General features: G+C 39.9%; 1 protein-coding gene across 2 annotated transcripts in view; it reads left to right on the plus strand.

Moving 5' to 3' along the window:
• The window catches only part of LOC122652394 (ATP-dependent DNA helicase 2 subunit KU80), a 53777-nt gene that overhangs the window by 28956 nt on the left and 8442 nt on the right, over positions 1 to 16379 (plus strand). For both annotated transcript variants that reach the window (XM_043846116.1, XM_043846117.1), the window contains exons 6-8: positions 10439 to 10725; positions 11085 to 11280; positions 11411 to 11617. In XM_043846116.1, the coding sequence (XP_043702051.1) occupies positions 10439 to 10725; positions 11085 to 11280; positions 11411 to 11617 (690 nt within the window). The remainder of the gene's footprint in view (positions 1 to 10438; positions 10726 to 11084; positions 11281 to 11410; positions 11618 to 16379) is intronic.

The following is a 16379-nucleotide window of genomic DNA, read 5'->3' on the forward strand; positions in this document are numbered from 1 at the left end:
GTTAGATTACGATGCTTCATAGAAACCAATGATTGTTAAAAAAATGCTGCTGACCTGTAATTGAAAGAGGTTTAGAATTTTGTTGATTATTAAAAGTATGCATTTGACCCTTTATTGGCATTGGTTGTTGCTTATAATTCTGCACCTCTGAAAGAATTTTCTATCAGTTCGTAAAAGTATCTGCTTATGTATGCCATGTTAATGTAGTCCTAGATAGGTAGGAGACCTACTAGGAGCCAGATAACAGAATAAATAGCAAAAAGGGGCTGCTGGTTCACATGGACAGCCTAGGTTTAGCTTAATTCTAGGGTTTAGGATGGGAATTTGGGAATGGGTCTTATATGGTTTTAATATGTAGGTTTAGGGGATTATTTTGGTATAAAGAAAATTAGATTTGGTTAGGTTTTAAAATTCTGCAGATTTAGGGTTAGGGTTTCGGGTTTTAGGGTTAAGGGAAACTAACAAAACTAGGGTTTCAAGTGGGCTGTGAAAGCTGGGTTTGGGATCGAAGGTAGGGGACTGTGAGGGGAGGGTTCGACCAGGATATGGTCCAATTCTGATGGTCAGAATGGGCTGTGGGCAATTTAGGGCTTATGGGGCTTTTATGGAGAAGAAGGATTTAGGGTTTTGGGGGATGAATATGGGCAGCAACTGGGATCGAGCGTAAACAATGGTGAGGGGAGGCTGTGGTCAAAGTTTGGATGATTTCTGATGGGTAAACAGATCTGGACAGAACTGAGATCCTTCTAGGGTTTATGCAATTAGAACAGAAAATTAAAGGATCGAATGGGGAATGAAAGGAAAGATAAAAACAGAAAAATAAGATTCAAACTCACACTGGAATTCACTGGCAGTAGCTTGAATGTTTGAAGGATGAAACCACCTTCGAAGAGAGATCCTCCCAGCCGTCACGGCGTAAAGAGTCGCAGGAATCCACCCACCCTTCCACCTTGAAATCCACAAGGATGCACACTCACACAAGGGAGCAAGGAACAGCAGCAATGGCAGCCACGAAATCTATATTTTTTAAATTCAAAATTCTGTGGGGGAGCCCTCCACGATATACTTTATTTATAATAAAGGCCTATGCCAAATCCTAGTACAAATTAATGTCTCTTCCTACTAAAATCGTGGAAGGGAGAGTTCTAAACTAACTTAATTAAATTAAAACAGTAAATTGGCTAAGATACCCCTACTAACTTAAAAATAACAGACTCTAACTTAAATAACTAATTTAAAAGAAGATTCCATATTAGCCAATAGGATATAAGAACCTATTAACCAATAGGAACTCTTCACTTAAATTAGACCCATTGAACCCATTGGATGCAACCAATTCTAATCCGGTTCAATCTAAAACAGAAAAAAATAAACTAAGTATGGAAAAATATAAATCCTAACCTACGGCTCCCTATTCAAACCCTAAGTTCAGGGCCTCTTCTTCTTTTTCTTCCTTCTTGGAGCTGCATCACATGTTGGCATAGAGGTATATAATTTTGTCATTTGAAATCTTAGATACTGAATGCTGCATTAAATTTATCTTGTAAAAATGGTTCGCTGATAGCACCTTGATGTTTCTCGGCTGCCGAATAGCCAGATCTAGGGAATTCTTTGTTTCCCAAATGGATAGCATTACCTGAAGAGTTGTAAAGGTGTCTGTATTTCCCCCCATTCTAGATGGCATATAATTTTTTTTTATCTGGATACTGTAATTTTGTTGAGATCATTTTTTCGTGGCATGTTGTTTATCAAGAGAATAATTTAATTGGTATTTTTTTTCTTTCTATATTAACTATTTTCATGCAGGGGCATCAAGTCTAAAACTAATAACTGTATCTTATTTTGCTTTATTTATTTATTTTTGGCTTGATTGTTGTAAATAATATGAGAAAAAGAAAGAGAAAAGCAGAGAAAACCGAGAGAGAGAGAGAGAGAGAGAAATGATCGTGTAACTTGGGAGTCACTTCTTGTGTGTGTTCTCCCACTAAACTTCATTAAACAAATATCACCAAGGGCATAACAGGAAAATAACTAAAAAATAAATAACAGAAATATACCTAAATTACCCTCCTTTCTCATCTCGGGAGACTTACAGAATCTCGATAATTCTCCCCCTCAAGCTGGAGCATAGATGTTAATCAGGCCCAGCTTCTTACAAATATAATCCACTCTTGCACTCCCCAAAGACTTCATAAATATATCTGCAAGTTGCTCTCCTGTACGAACATGACAAGGAGAAATCAGCCCTTGTTGTAGCTTTTCACGAACAAAATGTCAGTCAACCTCAATGTGTTTCGTTCTTTCATGAAACACAGGATTTGAAGCAATATAGACAATAGCTTGATTATCAAACCACAGTTGCAACGAAAAATCATCAACGAACCCAACCAATAACTATTTCACCCACATTAACTCACAAGTAACATGTGCCATAACCCTATACTCCGACTCTGCATTGGAACGAGCAACTACTTTCTATTTCTTGCTCTTCCAGGACACCAGGTTCCCTCCAACAAATATACAATAACCTGTAGTCGACCTCCTATCAACTAGAGAACCTGTCCAATCAGCATCCAAAAAACTTTCTATCCGCCCATGGCCATGATCACTATAGAGGAGACCACGTCTAGGAGCCTTTTTGAGGTAACGCAAGATACGCACAACTGCCTCCCATTGAGATGTTTGAGGAGAAGATAAAAACTGACTCACCACACTAATAGGAAAAGCAATGTCAGGCCGAGTGACTGTTAGTTAATTCAATTTCTCAACTAGCCTCTGATACTTCTCTGTATCACTCAAAACATCACCATCATCAGCTGTAAGCTTTAAACTGGGATCCATGGGAGTATCTAGAGGTTTAGAACCCAACATCCCTGTCTTTGAAAGAAGATCAATAACATATTTTCGCTGTGACATTGAAATCCCTTTCTTTGACTGAGCCACTTCCATACCCAAGAAATACTTCAATTTTCCCAGATCCTTGGTCTGAAACTTTTGCTACAAATGTACCTTCAAGTTCTCAATACCAGAAGCATCATCTCCTGTAATAACTATATCATCTACAAACAACCAGGAATATCTTCCCTGCATTAGAACGGCGGAAAAACATTGAATTATCACTATCACACCGTGTCAGCCCAAATTCTAACGCAACTTCAGTGAACCAGCCAATCCAAGCCCGAAGGGACTGTTGCAGCCCAAACAACGACTTCTTGAGCTTACACACCAAGTCAGACTCCCTTTGAGCAACAAACCCAGAAGGTTGCTCCATATAAACCTCCTCATATAGATCCCCATGCAAACAGGCATTCTTAACATCTAACTGATATAAAGGCCAATGATAAGTAGCAGCAAGGGAAATCAAAATACGAACAAAAGTAAGCTTCGCCACAGGAGAAAACGTATCTAAGTAATCTACACCATATACTTGGGCATAGCCCTTTGTCACAAGACGAGCCTTCAAACGGGCCAAGGATCCATCAGGGTTTACTTTCACTACATATACCCAACGACAACCGATAGCAGATTTACTTGAGGGTAAGGGAACAAGATCCCATGTCTGATTTTCCACCGATGCCAACAGTTCCTCATTCATAGCAGCCCTTCAACCAGGATTAGATTAGATAATGCCTCTTCAACAGATTTAGGAATAGGATGATTTTTAATGGTATGCAAACATGAATGGAAGGTGGAAGACAAACCAGAATAGGACACAAAATTAGAAATGGGGTGTTGGGTACAACTCCGAACACCCTTACGATGAGCAATAGGAATATCAAGATCAGAAGGAGGTTCCAAAGAAGAAGAAGAAGAAGTACCTATTGCAGGATCAACAAGCGAAGAAGTAGATGGAGCAAAGGCAGCCGGAACTGGTGGGGCCCATACTTTCCATTGGTGCCGTTGGAACACAATAGGAGGTGCCGGTGATGATTTAGCCTGTGGAGCAGGGTTAACAATAGACTGAACAAAATAAACGAGAAGTTCATCATCCAACTCAGAAACAGTAAATGAAGACGCATCATAAGGGGTGGGTTCAAAGAAGGCAATGTCAGCAGTAACAAAATATTTCTGTAATTCAAAGGAAAACAACGGTAACCCTTCTGGGTACGTGAACAACCAACAAAAAGACACTTAAGAGCTTTAGGATCTAACTTTGAAACACCAAGACGATGATCACGAATGAAGCACACACTACCAAATACCCGTGGTGGTAATTCAAACAAAGGCATAGAAGGAAATAACAAAGAATAAGGGATACCACCACGTAAAACAAAGGAAGGCATGCGGTTAATAAGGTAACACGCAGTCAAAATAGCGTCTGCCCAAAAGGTTTTAGCCACCTTCATCTCAAACAAAAGAGATCGAGTGACTTCCATTAAATGTCTATTCTTCCTCTCGGTCACACCATTTTGTTGAGTGTCGGCACAAGAGGATTGATGAATTATACCACGTTGAACCATAAATTCAGCCAAGGGGGTGATGCATATTTATCACCAAATTGGGCTTCTTTTTTTAGGAATAAGTCTAGGGTTGGGTTATAATGTTATATACATGTTGGGCCTTTGATCCCATGGGTTTTCTATGTCATAGGCCACTTTTATGGGCCTAAAATATGGGTACTAATGTTACATAAGGGATTAGTTAGTAGATTTCTTTGGTTAGTGGTCATGTGATCACTTAAGTGATCATGTGACTTGGTTAAGTGGTTATGTGACTATTTAATTGTTATTTAAGTTAAACTGGATTAGGATTCTATAAGTCCAGCCATGTTTTCAGTCTATTTCCTTTGTTATTTTAGTTTCCTAGTCAGTTTAAGTTACCTAATAGGTTAAGGATTGGGTTAGGCCTTTCCTTTTTAGTGTAGGAGTCTAATTTTGAGTCTTTTATATAAGGTTGTAAGGGGGCAAAGTATTGAATACGAATTTGATTAATAAAAATAGCTTTTGTTTGCTGCCATTGCTGCTGTTGCCTTGCTCTATTGAGTGTTGCCTTGTGAATAATATCAAGGTGAAGGGACTGGTGGATCTCCTGTTGACTCCTTGCGTCTTGTAGACCGGGAGGATCTGTTATAAGGGATTGGTGGATCTCTAATCGACTCCTTGCATCTTGTAGATCGGGAGGACCTGCTTCTAGTCTTCAAGCTGCTGCCATTGAAGACCTGCCTTACCAAGTAAGTTGTTACTGTTATTAGTCATCCCCTTCTTCTCCTAATCCTCTAAACCCACCCCATCGATCCCTATTGTCAATACTCAATCCTTACTACCTTCCTCATCCACCATTAATACCATAGATCCATTAGAACCCTAAAACCCGCAACTATTTTTCTTCCCTTCTAGAAGGTCACATGCAAGGTGATTTTCGCGGGAATTCTGCCCTGCCAAATCTAACCGATAGAACCTACTAAAATTTTGATGGAATCTTCCTCAAACCATGAGTGACTCGATCCAAATTTCAGTACCATCCACCCAGCCGATTGTTTGAAATTACACTTTTACCCCTCTCCTATCTCTACTAGGAAACCTCCATAACTCCAGATTTAACCATCTGATTTAGCTGTGACTTTCAGCATGTATTCCCCTCCACCCTACCCACGCTTGACCTAACTATTAATCCCATTCAACCACTTGATTTCCTATTATTATAAACCCTAGATTCCATCATCTTCCACCTTTCAAAACCCTAGCCCTAGTTGCTGCCCAAATCCATCTAACCTACTTCTAACCATCCAAAACTTATAAAACCTAGTTCATTAGACTCCACTACACCTGCCTTGCTTTGCCATATAAGATACACTGTCATTGACCTAACCCTAACCCTAGATTTGACCTAATTCCTCAAACCTGCCCAATCGGCCAGCAGTTTGAAAGGTCTTGGTTACTTGGCTCCGAGTAGACCCTTTGTCTATCTAAGACTACATTAGGGGGTAGAAAAATACTCCTTAGCATTATCACTACGAAGAATAAGCAAAGGAGTCTGAAACTGAGTATTAATTTCATTTACAAATGCACAAAAGATGGAAAATAATTTAAAACAATTTTTTATTAAATAAAGCCAGGTAACCCTAGAATAGTCATCAACAAAGGTAATAAAGTAACGAGAACCTTTCTTGGAAATGACTGGACAAGGACCCCAGACATCATAATGAACTAAAGAAAAAGGTTAGTTGGACTGTTTATTGACTCTAGGAGAATAACTCACACGGTGGAGTTTCCCAAACTTACAGGACTCACAATTTAAACTAGAAAGAGGCCTAAAACGAGAATCTAAAAGTTTCAAACTTTCCAAAGATGGGTGACCCAAACGACAATGAATATGATGAGGAGACGCCACAGATGAAGTGTCCTTAAGTATATAAAGCCCCCCGATTCACAACCTCTACCAATCATCTTCTTTATTGTAAGACCTGAAATACACAAAAGTCCGAGAAAAAGGTTACTGAACAATTATAGGTTTTGATGAACTTATTAACAGATAGGAGATTGAAAGGAAAATCAGGTAAGTAGAGAACTGAAGATAAAGACAAAGAAGATGTAAAATGAACAGTGCTAGTACCAGTCACTTTAGCTAAGGAACCATCAACTAAAGTAACACTAGATGATGGTTTGTGGAAGGAAAGAGAGTATACCTGAGACACCAGCCATATGATCCGAAGCCCTTGAATCAATGATCCAGAGACGAGAAGTAGCAGTCGTGTTGGAACCGCTTCCTCTAAAAGGCCGAAGTAGGTGGTTTACCAGGACCAGCCCCACGACCATGACCACCACTCTTACCATTACCACCATTACCAGCCCCACTATTGGGCCCACGGTTAGGTGGAAAAGAGGCCAATGTAGATGTATCCACTGAAGTAGAACTCTCACGAGAGACACGTAACACTCAGGAAAAAGTTTCTGATAGTGTGGCTACTTTGTCACCACAAAAAATTTGAGAACGAACTGAATTAAACTCTTTCCCAAGTCCTCCAAAAAATCCCATAACAGCGAGCTGCTCCCGCTGACTTTGCATGTGTTCCACATTAGGAGTAACGGGAAGTAATGAATTCAGCTCCTCATACATCATCTTGAAATCAGCAAAATATTGGATCAAAGGGCGACCCTTTCGATCAGACCTATAGAACTCCTAGGACAGATCATAGATGCGAGAAACCTTGTTTAGTCCAAAGTATAGAATATTAAGGTACTCCATAGCTCCTTGATAGTGTCAATGTGTGTCACCAAATCAACATTGGTTCTCCATAGAATTCAGCATCTGTCCCAAGATTCTTGCATCAATGGTATCCCATAATGGTGACAAGTCTTCACCGAACCAGAATTTTTAGAAGCAGCTTGGGTACCCGAAGTAGGTGGTTTACCAGAACCAGCCCCATGACCACAACCACCACCACTATTACCATTACCAGCCCCACTATTGGGCCTACGGTTAGGTGGAAAAGAGGCCAAAGTAGATGTATCCACTAAAGTAGAACCCTCACGAGAGACACGTAACACTCGGGAAAAAGTTTCTGATAGTGTGGCTACTTTGTCACCATAAAAATTTTGAGAACGGACTGAATCAAACTCTTTCCCAAGTCCTCCCGAAAATCCCATAACAGCGAGCTGCTCCTAGCTCCTGCTGACTTTGCATGTGTTCCACATTAGAAGTAACAGGAAGTAATGAATTCAGCTCCTCATACATCCTCTTGAAATCAGCAAAATATTGGATCAAAGGGCGACTCTTTCGATCAGACCTATAGAACTCCTAGGACAGATCATAGATGCGAGAAACCTTGTTTAGTCCAAAGTATAGAATATTAAGGTACTCCACAGCTCCTTGACAGTGTCAATGTGCGTCACCAAATCAACATTGGTTCTCCATAGAGGGAGATGACTTGGTGACACTGTTTTAAATGTCACCATAATCCTTCTCTTTTGCCAAATATCCTCTTCATCTTAAATTTTGTGCATTTTTTTTTTTGGTTAATGACTAGTTTACTTACTGTTATTCGTTAATTGCTAATTCCTATAATATTCAGGGTCAATCAGGTTCGGGCAGGGCCGAGCTCTAACCCTGCCAGGGTCGAGTCGGGTCGGCGGTTTGTTAGGCCCTGGCAGGGCTGGGTTGGGCTAGGGTTTAGGGTAAACTCGGCCCAACCCGGCCCATTGACACCCCTATCATCATCAGGTTTAATTTTAAATAAATGATCCTGCTGATCATGTCCGGTCAAAACCAACAAAACAATTTTCTTCCATTGTTGAAAGTTGGTACTCCCCTCCAATTTTTTTTTTCCAGTAATATGATTTGATGAGGAAGAGAATACTTCAGTCATCACAGTCTTCGAGTTGTCAGACATTATTCACAGCACAAACGATGGAGTAAGGTTGCAATAAAAGATGAAAAATCTGGAAAAAAAAAAAAAAAAACTTCAAAAGAAACTTGACCAATATCGATTTTGTCAGAAAACCCTGACAAAAATCGATCTCAAAAAGGCTTGAAAATCTGGACCAAAACAATATTCTACTTCAACGATGCCTTTCGAAAACTCCAGCAAACTCCAAAAAATTCCAGAAAATCAAAATTGATCCCACAAATTGACATAAAAATTTCAATGTCTCATCCTGGGAGAAATCGATCTCAAAACCCTGACAGATGCTACCGATTTTTATTCTTCAAAATCCAGTGCAACTTTCACTCCATCAATCACCAAAAAACATAAAAAGAGACCTAGTTCTTATTTTAGAACATGAGTTAGTCTCTAAACAGTCCCAAAACGCAGCATAGGGTGTTGCACCCCTGTAAACGAAAGGCAGGAGAAGGTGCAAAGCTTCAATAGTCCACGGACACTTCAATATTGACAGAAGGCTTGAGAATAGAGAAGAAGACGATCAAAGAGAGCTGTAACAGTGCCTATAGCTCTGATACCATGTAAATAATATGAGAAAAAGAAAGAGAAAAGCAGAGAAAACTAAGAGAGAGAGAGAGAGAGTCACTTGGGAGTCACGTCTTGTGTGTGTTCTCCCACTAAACTTCATTAAATAAATATCACTAAGGGCATAACAGGAAAATAATTAAAAAATAAATAACAGAAATATACCTAAACTACCCTCCTTTCTCATCTCGGTATTAGCGCCTATACCGATACTTACAGAATCTCGGTATTGATGTAGATAAGTCACTTAGGGCTTATTTTAGTGGAAATAAGCTTTGGGTTGGGTCATATATGTATTGGGACTTTGATCCCATGGATTTATTTTGTAATTGGCCAATTAAATGAGCCTAAAATAAGGGTAGAAAGTAGGAAAACGGGATTTGCTTCATTAGTTTAGTTAGAGTCCTATTTTGAGTCTGTTTTCTTTATTATTTTACTTTCTTAGTCAATTTAGGTTACTTTATTAGTTAATAATAGGGTTAGGCCTTTCCTTTTTAGTGTCTAAGTCTATTTTTTGAGTCTTCTATATAAGTTTTTAAGGGAGGCCAACATTGTACACGAATTTGATTAATGAAATATTGGCTTTAGCCTTTGTGAAAATCCTGAGATAGGCTGGGTGAGATGCCTAGGCTGAGATAGCCATTCCCTTCCCCCAAAGCTTACCGTTGTCTATCAAAGACCAAAACTTACCAAAGCATACCGTTTTCTATCTGGGCACCTACAATGATGCCGCCAATCCTTATGTTCGGTTAGTTACTCTGCTGTTGAATCAGGCCCTAATGCCGTTGGTGACAGAGGATAGGGCACGGGGTGTGGAGGGAGGTGGGTGATAGGTGACTGGTGGGTGTGGGGTGGGGTGTGGTATGTTTATTAAGCCTAAAACAGGCTTCCCTTAAAGTTTCGGAGCCAACTATGGCCATGTGCCCACCGAAACATCATTCTGGGAAGAGAAAAAAAAAACTCAAACTCGCCAAGATCTTAGTCGTCTTGTCCTGGTCGAGACGAGTTTTCGATCTATGGCTCTGTCTGAGGCATTCCCTCTCTTTTCCTGTGCCAAGCTTCAATGGAGAGTAAATTTTAGTTGTGAAAGCAAGTGATGAAATTTGCTTCTTGTCATAATTCTTCAGGAAAGATTCAATATGTATTTGACCTAAGCATATTTAGGGGGTAGTCTTTATGTTTTCTAGAATGCTTTCGATTTTCAATGACCAAACACTAGTGAGATATTTATTTGTAAGACAAATAAATAATTCTTATGCCTGTGAAGTGTTAATGTGTTAAGAGGCATTTTATTTATTGTGACCAAACAGGGGTAAGGCTGCATACATTTTGACCCTCCCCAGACCCTGCAGTGGCGAGAGCCTCGTGCACTGGATATGCCCTTTCCTTTTTTTTTTCTTAGATGGGTTTGATGCCCTAGCAATAGATCCACAGTTTGGTGCTAAATTCTATTGTCAGTCTAGTTTCTTTTGAAATATCTTGCAAATCATTCCTTCTACTTTTTGGTTTATTGCAACTGCTTTCATGATTCAGGTGTGGGTTTACAAGAAAACCTCTGAGGAGAAGTTTCCCACACTAAAGAAGTATTCTGATAAAGCACCTCCAACTGATAGATTTGCTACTCATGAGGTTAAGGTAGATTATGAATATAAAAGAGTTGAAGATACGAATAAAATTGTACCCCCAGAACAAAGGATAAAAGGTTATCGCTATGGACCTCAAGTAGTCCCTATTTCATCTGCTGAATGGGATGCAGTCAAATTCAAGCCAGAAAAAAGTGTGAAGCTTCTGGGATTTACAAACGCTTCTAACATAATGCGGTAAAATCTGGCTTCTCTTGATCCGTACAGTATGTATTGATTTTTTGAAATTAGAGTAGTTAATGGAATCTGGATTTTTATTGTCCCCTCCCCCCTCCCCCCCTGCGGTTTTCTTTTAAATTATTGAACTATTATTTAACCCATTAGGAGCCATTGCTTAGAGAAATGGTAAAAGGTTCAGGCTGCCAGGGTTTGAGTCTTGAGGGTGGGCACTTTGTAACTCACCCTCCCTGGATGTAATGGCCCCCTTTTTATTACTATTATTTAACCCCCCCCCCCCAACCACCAAATAAAAAAAAACAACTATTAGCTTTAAATCATCTGATTCTATTGATGCTTATTGATCTTTTATCTCAAAGGCACTATTATATGAAAGATGTGAACATCTTCATTGCCGAACCCGGAAACACAAGGGCCATTCAAGCAGTTTCTGCAATAGCAAGAGCAATGAAGGAGATGAATAAGGTGGCGATTGTACGGTGCGTATGGAGACAAGGGCAGGGCAATGTTGTTGTTGGCGTTTTGACACCAAATTTGTCCAAGCAGGATAACATCGTAAGTTCTATTTGGTTCCAATGCATGCTTTCATTTATTCTATTGATATGTATCTTTGCTCAAAGAACTCCATTGAGTTTTTATCTTGGATTTTCTAATGATTCAGCATGTCTGTTGATTCTGTTGACAGCCGGATTCATTTTATTTCAATGTACTTCCTTTTGCTGAGGATGTTCGAGAGTTTCAGTTTCCCTCCTTTAGGAGTTTCCCTTCATCGTGGCAGCCGAATGAACAACAGCAAGAGGCAGCAGACAATTTGGTCAAGATGCTTGACCTTGCACCACCAGGCAAAGAAGAAGCTCTGCATACTGATTTTACACCGAATCCTGTCTTGGAGGTGTTTAATTTTCAATCACAGTTCCATATAGTAGTCATGATTGAATACCCTTTGTAAACAAGAGTGTTACTTTTTTTCTTGTTCATGATTACTCATACATGCACCTTGTTTATAGAATACCTACATGAGTTTCCTTGTGGGTTCATTCTTCTGTTCTTACCTCTGTTGATGTCCTAGTGTTGGAATCTTATTTTGATTTGTACCTTTCTGGTGGATGGCATTGTAACACCTGTCTTTAGGAGTCACACAGTCCAAGCAGCTGGAGTTACAATTGCTGGAAAACTACACTCTCCCTCTATCATCTCATTCTCCCTTGACCTTGCACTACATACCATAGATATGTACGAAAAGTTAGTGTGGCATAAGTTAAAGAAGCCCTAAGAAAGATGAAAGTAGGCAAGACACCAGGCCCAAATGAGATTCCAATAGAAGTGTGGAAAAACCTAGGAGGTTGTGGGGTTTATTGGCTAACCAAGCTGTTTAAGAGGATTATGAACGCAAGAAAGATGCCAGATGAATGGAGAAAAGCATTGTAATCCCGATTTACAAAAATAAAAGTGATATCTAAACCTGCAATAACTATAGAAGCATAAAGCTAATGAGTCACACTATGAAACTTTGGGAGAAGGTTATTGAAGCCTGTTTGAGAAGAGAGACTTGTATCTCGGTGAACCAATTTGGCTTTATGCTAGGTAGATCCACAACAGAAGCCATCTACTTACTGAGGAGGCTGATAGAAAAATATAGAGATAGCAAGAAGGATCTCCATATGGTCTTTATTGACTTGGAAAAAGCCTATGCTCAAGTCCCAAGAGATGTAATCCGGCATGTTCTAGTGAAGAGAGGGTTGTCGAGTATGTGGATGTCATTAAAGATATGTATGAGGGTGTAATGACTAGTGTGCAATCTGTGGGAGGTCAGTGCAAAGAATTCTCAATTACGATTGGGTTACATCAGGGATCAGCCTTAAGCTCGTATCTATTTGTGGCTTTGCACTTATTATGGACGACCTAACCAAGACCGTTCAAGACGAGGTCCCATGGTGTATGCTCTTTGCAGTTGATATTGTTTTGATAGATGAGACTAAAGTAGGGATTAGCGCTAAGTTAGAGCTACGGAGATCAACCTTGGAAACAAGAGGCTTTAAGATTAGTTGATCGAAGACAGAGTATATGATGTGTAATTTTAGTCGTACTATGATGGATACTGACATGGTGCAAATTGGGGAAAGAGAGATACTGCAAAGTGATTTTTTCGATATCTGGGGTCAATCATAACAAAGAAGGTGACACAGATGATGATGTTTTATAGAGAATTAAAGTGGGATGGATGAAGTGGAGAGGTGCGTCCGGAGTGTTATGTGACCGACGTATCCCTTTAAAGCTTAAGGCCCCGTTTGTTTAGAGGGGAGGGTGGGGTGGGAGAACTGTGGGATTACTGACGGGTGGGTCCCATGTGTTTGGAAAAGTAAAGAGTTGATGGATTACTGTAGCATTCCATGGGAAAGTTGCAAACAATGCCATGTCAGCAAACAATGGTAATGATTCTGTTCCCTCCATTTTCTCAACATTCCCACCCCCTTGCAAACAAACAGCCTAGGGTGGGATTGTTGCAATGCCATGTCAGCATTTTACCACAACTTTCCTACCCCGTGCAAACTATTCTGCTAAACAAACGGGGCCTAAAGGAAAGTTCTATAGGATTGTTGTATGGCTAGCTATGATGTATGGGGTAGAATGTTGGGTAGTTTAGAAGTGTCATATTGAGCTATGTGTAGCAGAGATGATGATGCTAAGATGGATGTGCAGAAAAAACTAGGAAGGATAATGTAAGAAATGAGGGTATTAGAATTTAGAACTGACTAGGGAGTTGCCCCGATCAATGACAATCTTTGTGAGAGTCCTTTGAGGTTGTATGGTCATGTTCAATGGAGGTCAAGGGATGCCCCAGTAAGGAGGAGTAATATGATCCTGATTGAATGCGCTAAAAGGGCAAGGGGCAAGCCTAAAATGACCATAGGAGAAGTTGTGAGGACGGACATGCATAGTCTCGGTCTTGTACCAGGTATGACCTCTAATAGAGCCTTTTGGAGGGAAAGGAATCATGTAGTAGATCCCATTTAGCTGAGTTTCTCCCGACTTGCTGACATGTGTTTCTTTCTCTTACTTTCAACTTTCTTTCTTTCTTTCTTTTTTTCCCCTTTAGTTTCCATCTTTCATTTGTCATTTTCCTTTTTTTCATTTCTCATCTCATTTCCCCATCTCTTCTTTACCTTTTTTTGTCCTACTTTGTTTTGTTTGGATCCATGTAGACGACCCCATTAAGTTGGGATAAGGCTGAGTTTGTTGTTGTATGCTCCGATACCAAGTTGAAAAGAGAGAAGAAAAGAATGATTTTGGCTTGTCAAGAAGACAAAGACCATCACTTTATTTATAATTAGAGATCATTACAATAATGGAAATAAAATCCTAGCTTAATCACATGTGCATAATGAACCTGGACATTCTATTGTATTCAGGTCCGGTCACAGGTCCACGGGTCATCCTTCAACAATATGCTTGGTTTGGTCGTGTTGGACTGGGTTATGGGCTATACTGATTGCTGCCTTATTATCACAGTAGAGCCTCGTAGGTTTTTCAAATGTTATTCTCAGATCGCCAAGTAATACTTTGAGCCATATAAGCTCACATACACCTTATGCCATAGTTCGGTATTCAGCTTTGCTTCTTGCTTCGCCAGGTAACCAGATTCCCTTCGAGGAATATGCAATATCCTGAAGTAGAGCGTCGATCATCAACAGAACCGACCTAGTCAGCATCTATAAAGGATTCAATCAGATGGCTATTGTTGGAAAATAAAATGCCCTTTCCTGGCGCTGATTTTATATACCTCAGAATTCGGTGTATGGCCTCAAGATGAGAAGCCTATGGTTAATGTAGAAAACGATTAACAACCCCTACAGCATAAGCAATATCCGGTCGAGTATGGGAGAGGTATATCAATCTTCCTACAAGACGCTGATATCTCTTCTTATCTACCGGATCTCCCCTTTTGCAGCTGAGTTGGTGATTAACCTCAATTGGAGAATCAACATGTTTACAGCCAAGCAAACCTATCTCACTGAGAAGGTCTAGGACAAAATTTCTTTGGGAAATGAAAGTACCCTTGTTAGACCGGCTACTTCAATCCCTAGGAAGTATTTGAGTGGTCCTAAATCCTTGATCTTGAACTCCCTAGCCAGCTGATTTTCAGCATGGAGATTTCTGTATCATCATTGCCTGTTATCACTATATTATCAACATAGATGATAAGAGTAGTAACCTTTCCATCCTTGTGTTTGACAAACAAGGTGTGATCAGCATGGCTTTGCTTGTACCCAAACTGTTGTATAGCCTTTTGGAACCTGCCAAACCAAGCTCAAGGTGACTGCTTAAGACCATAAAGGGATTTTCGTAAATAGCACAACTTACCAGCTGTAGATGATGAGGCAAAGCCCGGAGGGATGTCCATGTATACCTCTTCTTCAGGATCACTATTAAGGAAAGCATTTTTACATCCAGCTGTTGGAGATCCCATCCATGATTTGCGATGATTTGCAGCAAAGATAGCAATGCTCAAACATAATTGATTTTTGCAACTGGGGGCTAATGAGTCTTGATAATCAATGCCATAGGTCTGGGTAAAGTCCTTGGCAACCAGCCTTGCCTTGTATCTCTCAGTAGTTCCATCAGCCTTTTGTTTACAGTGAATACCCATTTACACCCTATTTGTTTCTTCTCTTCAGGACGAGGAACAACCTCCCAAGTATCATTCTTCTTCAAGGCCTACTACCATATCATCCTTCCACTTAGGGTCTGTGATAGCTTCTTCCAAGCCCTGTGGGATAGACAAAGATGACCAAAAATAAACAAAAATAAAGGCACGATAGGACGAAGATAATGATTCATTGGAGACAAAATTAGAAATAGTGTGTTTGGTACAAGTTCTAACTCCCAGCCTAATAGCAATAGGAACATCATCATCAAATGAAAAAGAATTACGTGATGTCTATGATGAAGGATCTAGATCAGGGAGCACAAATGGTGGATTGGAGATGTGCTGCTTTTCCTTCCGTCGAGATATATGAGTGGATCCCTTTTTTCCTGGTTTTGGTGGAATGTCAGGTCTCTCCCTTCTCCACTGGCAAGATTCCATGTTTGTCAAGATACCAAAGGAAATGGCCATCAATATATTCAATCCCATTATTGCTCCGTAAAATCTGAACCTGGGCATTAAACTGAGTCTGGGGTATGGAAGGACTGGAAACAAGAAAAGGCTTTGGATTTTGTCCAAAGAAGGTAGACCCAAGTTAGATGAGTACAATTATCAATAAAGGTGATAAACCATCTAAACCCACCTCGAGAAACAATCTAAGAAGGAACCCACAGATCAGAGTGAATAATCTAAAAAGGAACATTACAGTCATTACTTTTATTATCATTGGGAGAATAAGGGGACTGAGTATGCTTTGCAAGTTCTCACAGATATCACAAGTAAACCTATCCTTAGTACAATGCTTTATTAATGAAGAAAACAAATAACTTAAAACATGAAATGATGGTGACCAAGATGGTGGTGCCACTAATGCAATTGAGTAAGAGCATTGTCTTCTTGAAGAGTGTGAGCTGAGACCGGTACTGAGATTTGGATCCAAATAATACAGCCCATCATGAACCCTACCATATCGAATCGTTGCTCCACTAGATCTTGAAAACACAATGAG

This window comes from Telopea speciosissima, chromosome 2, assembly GCF_018873765.1.
Source record: "Telopea speciosissima isolate NSW1024214 ecotype Mountain lineage chromosome 2, Tspe_v1, whole genome shotgun sequence".
Lineage (NCBI taxonomy): Eukaryota > Viridiplantae > Streptophyta > Magnoliopsida > Proteales > Proteaceae > Telopea > Telopea speciosissima.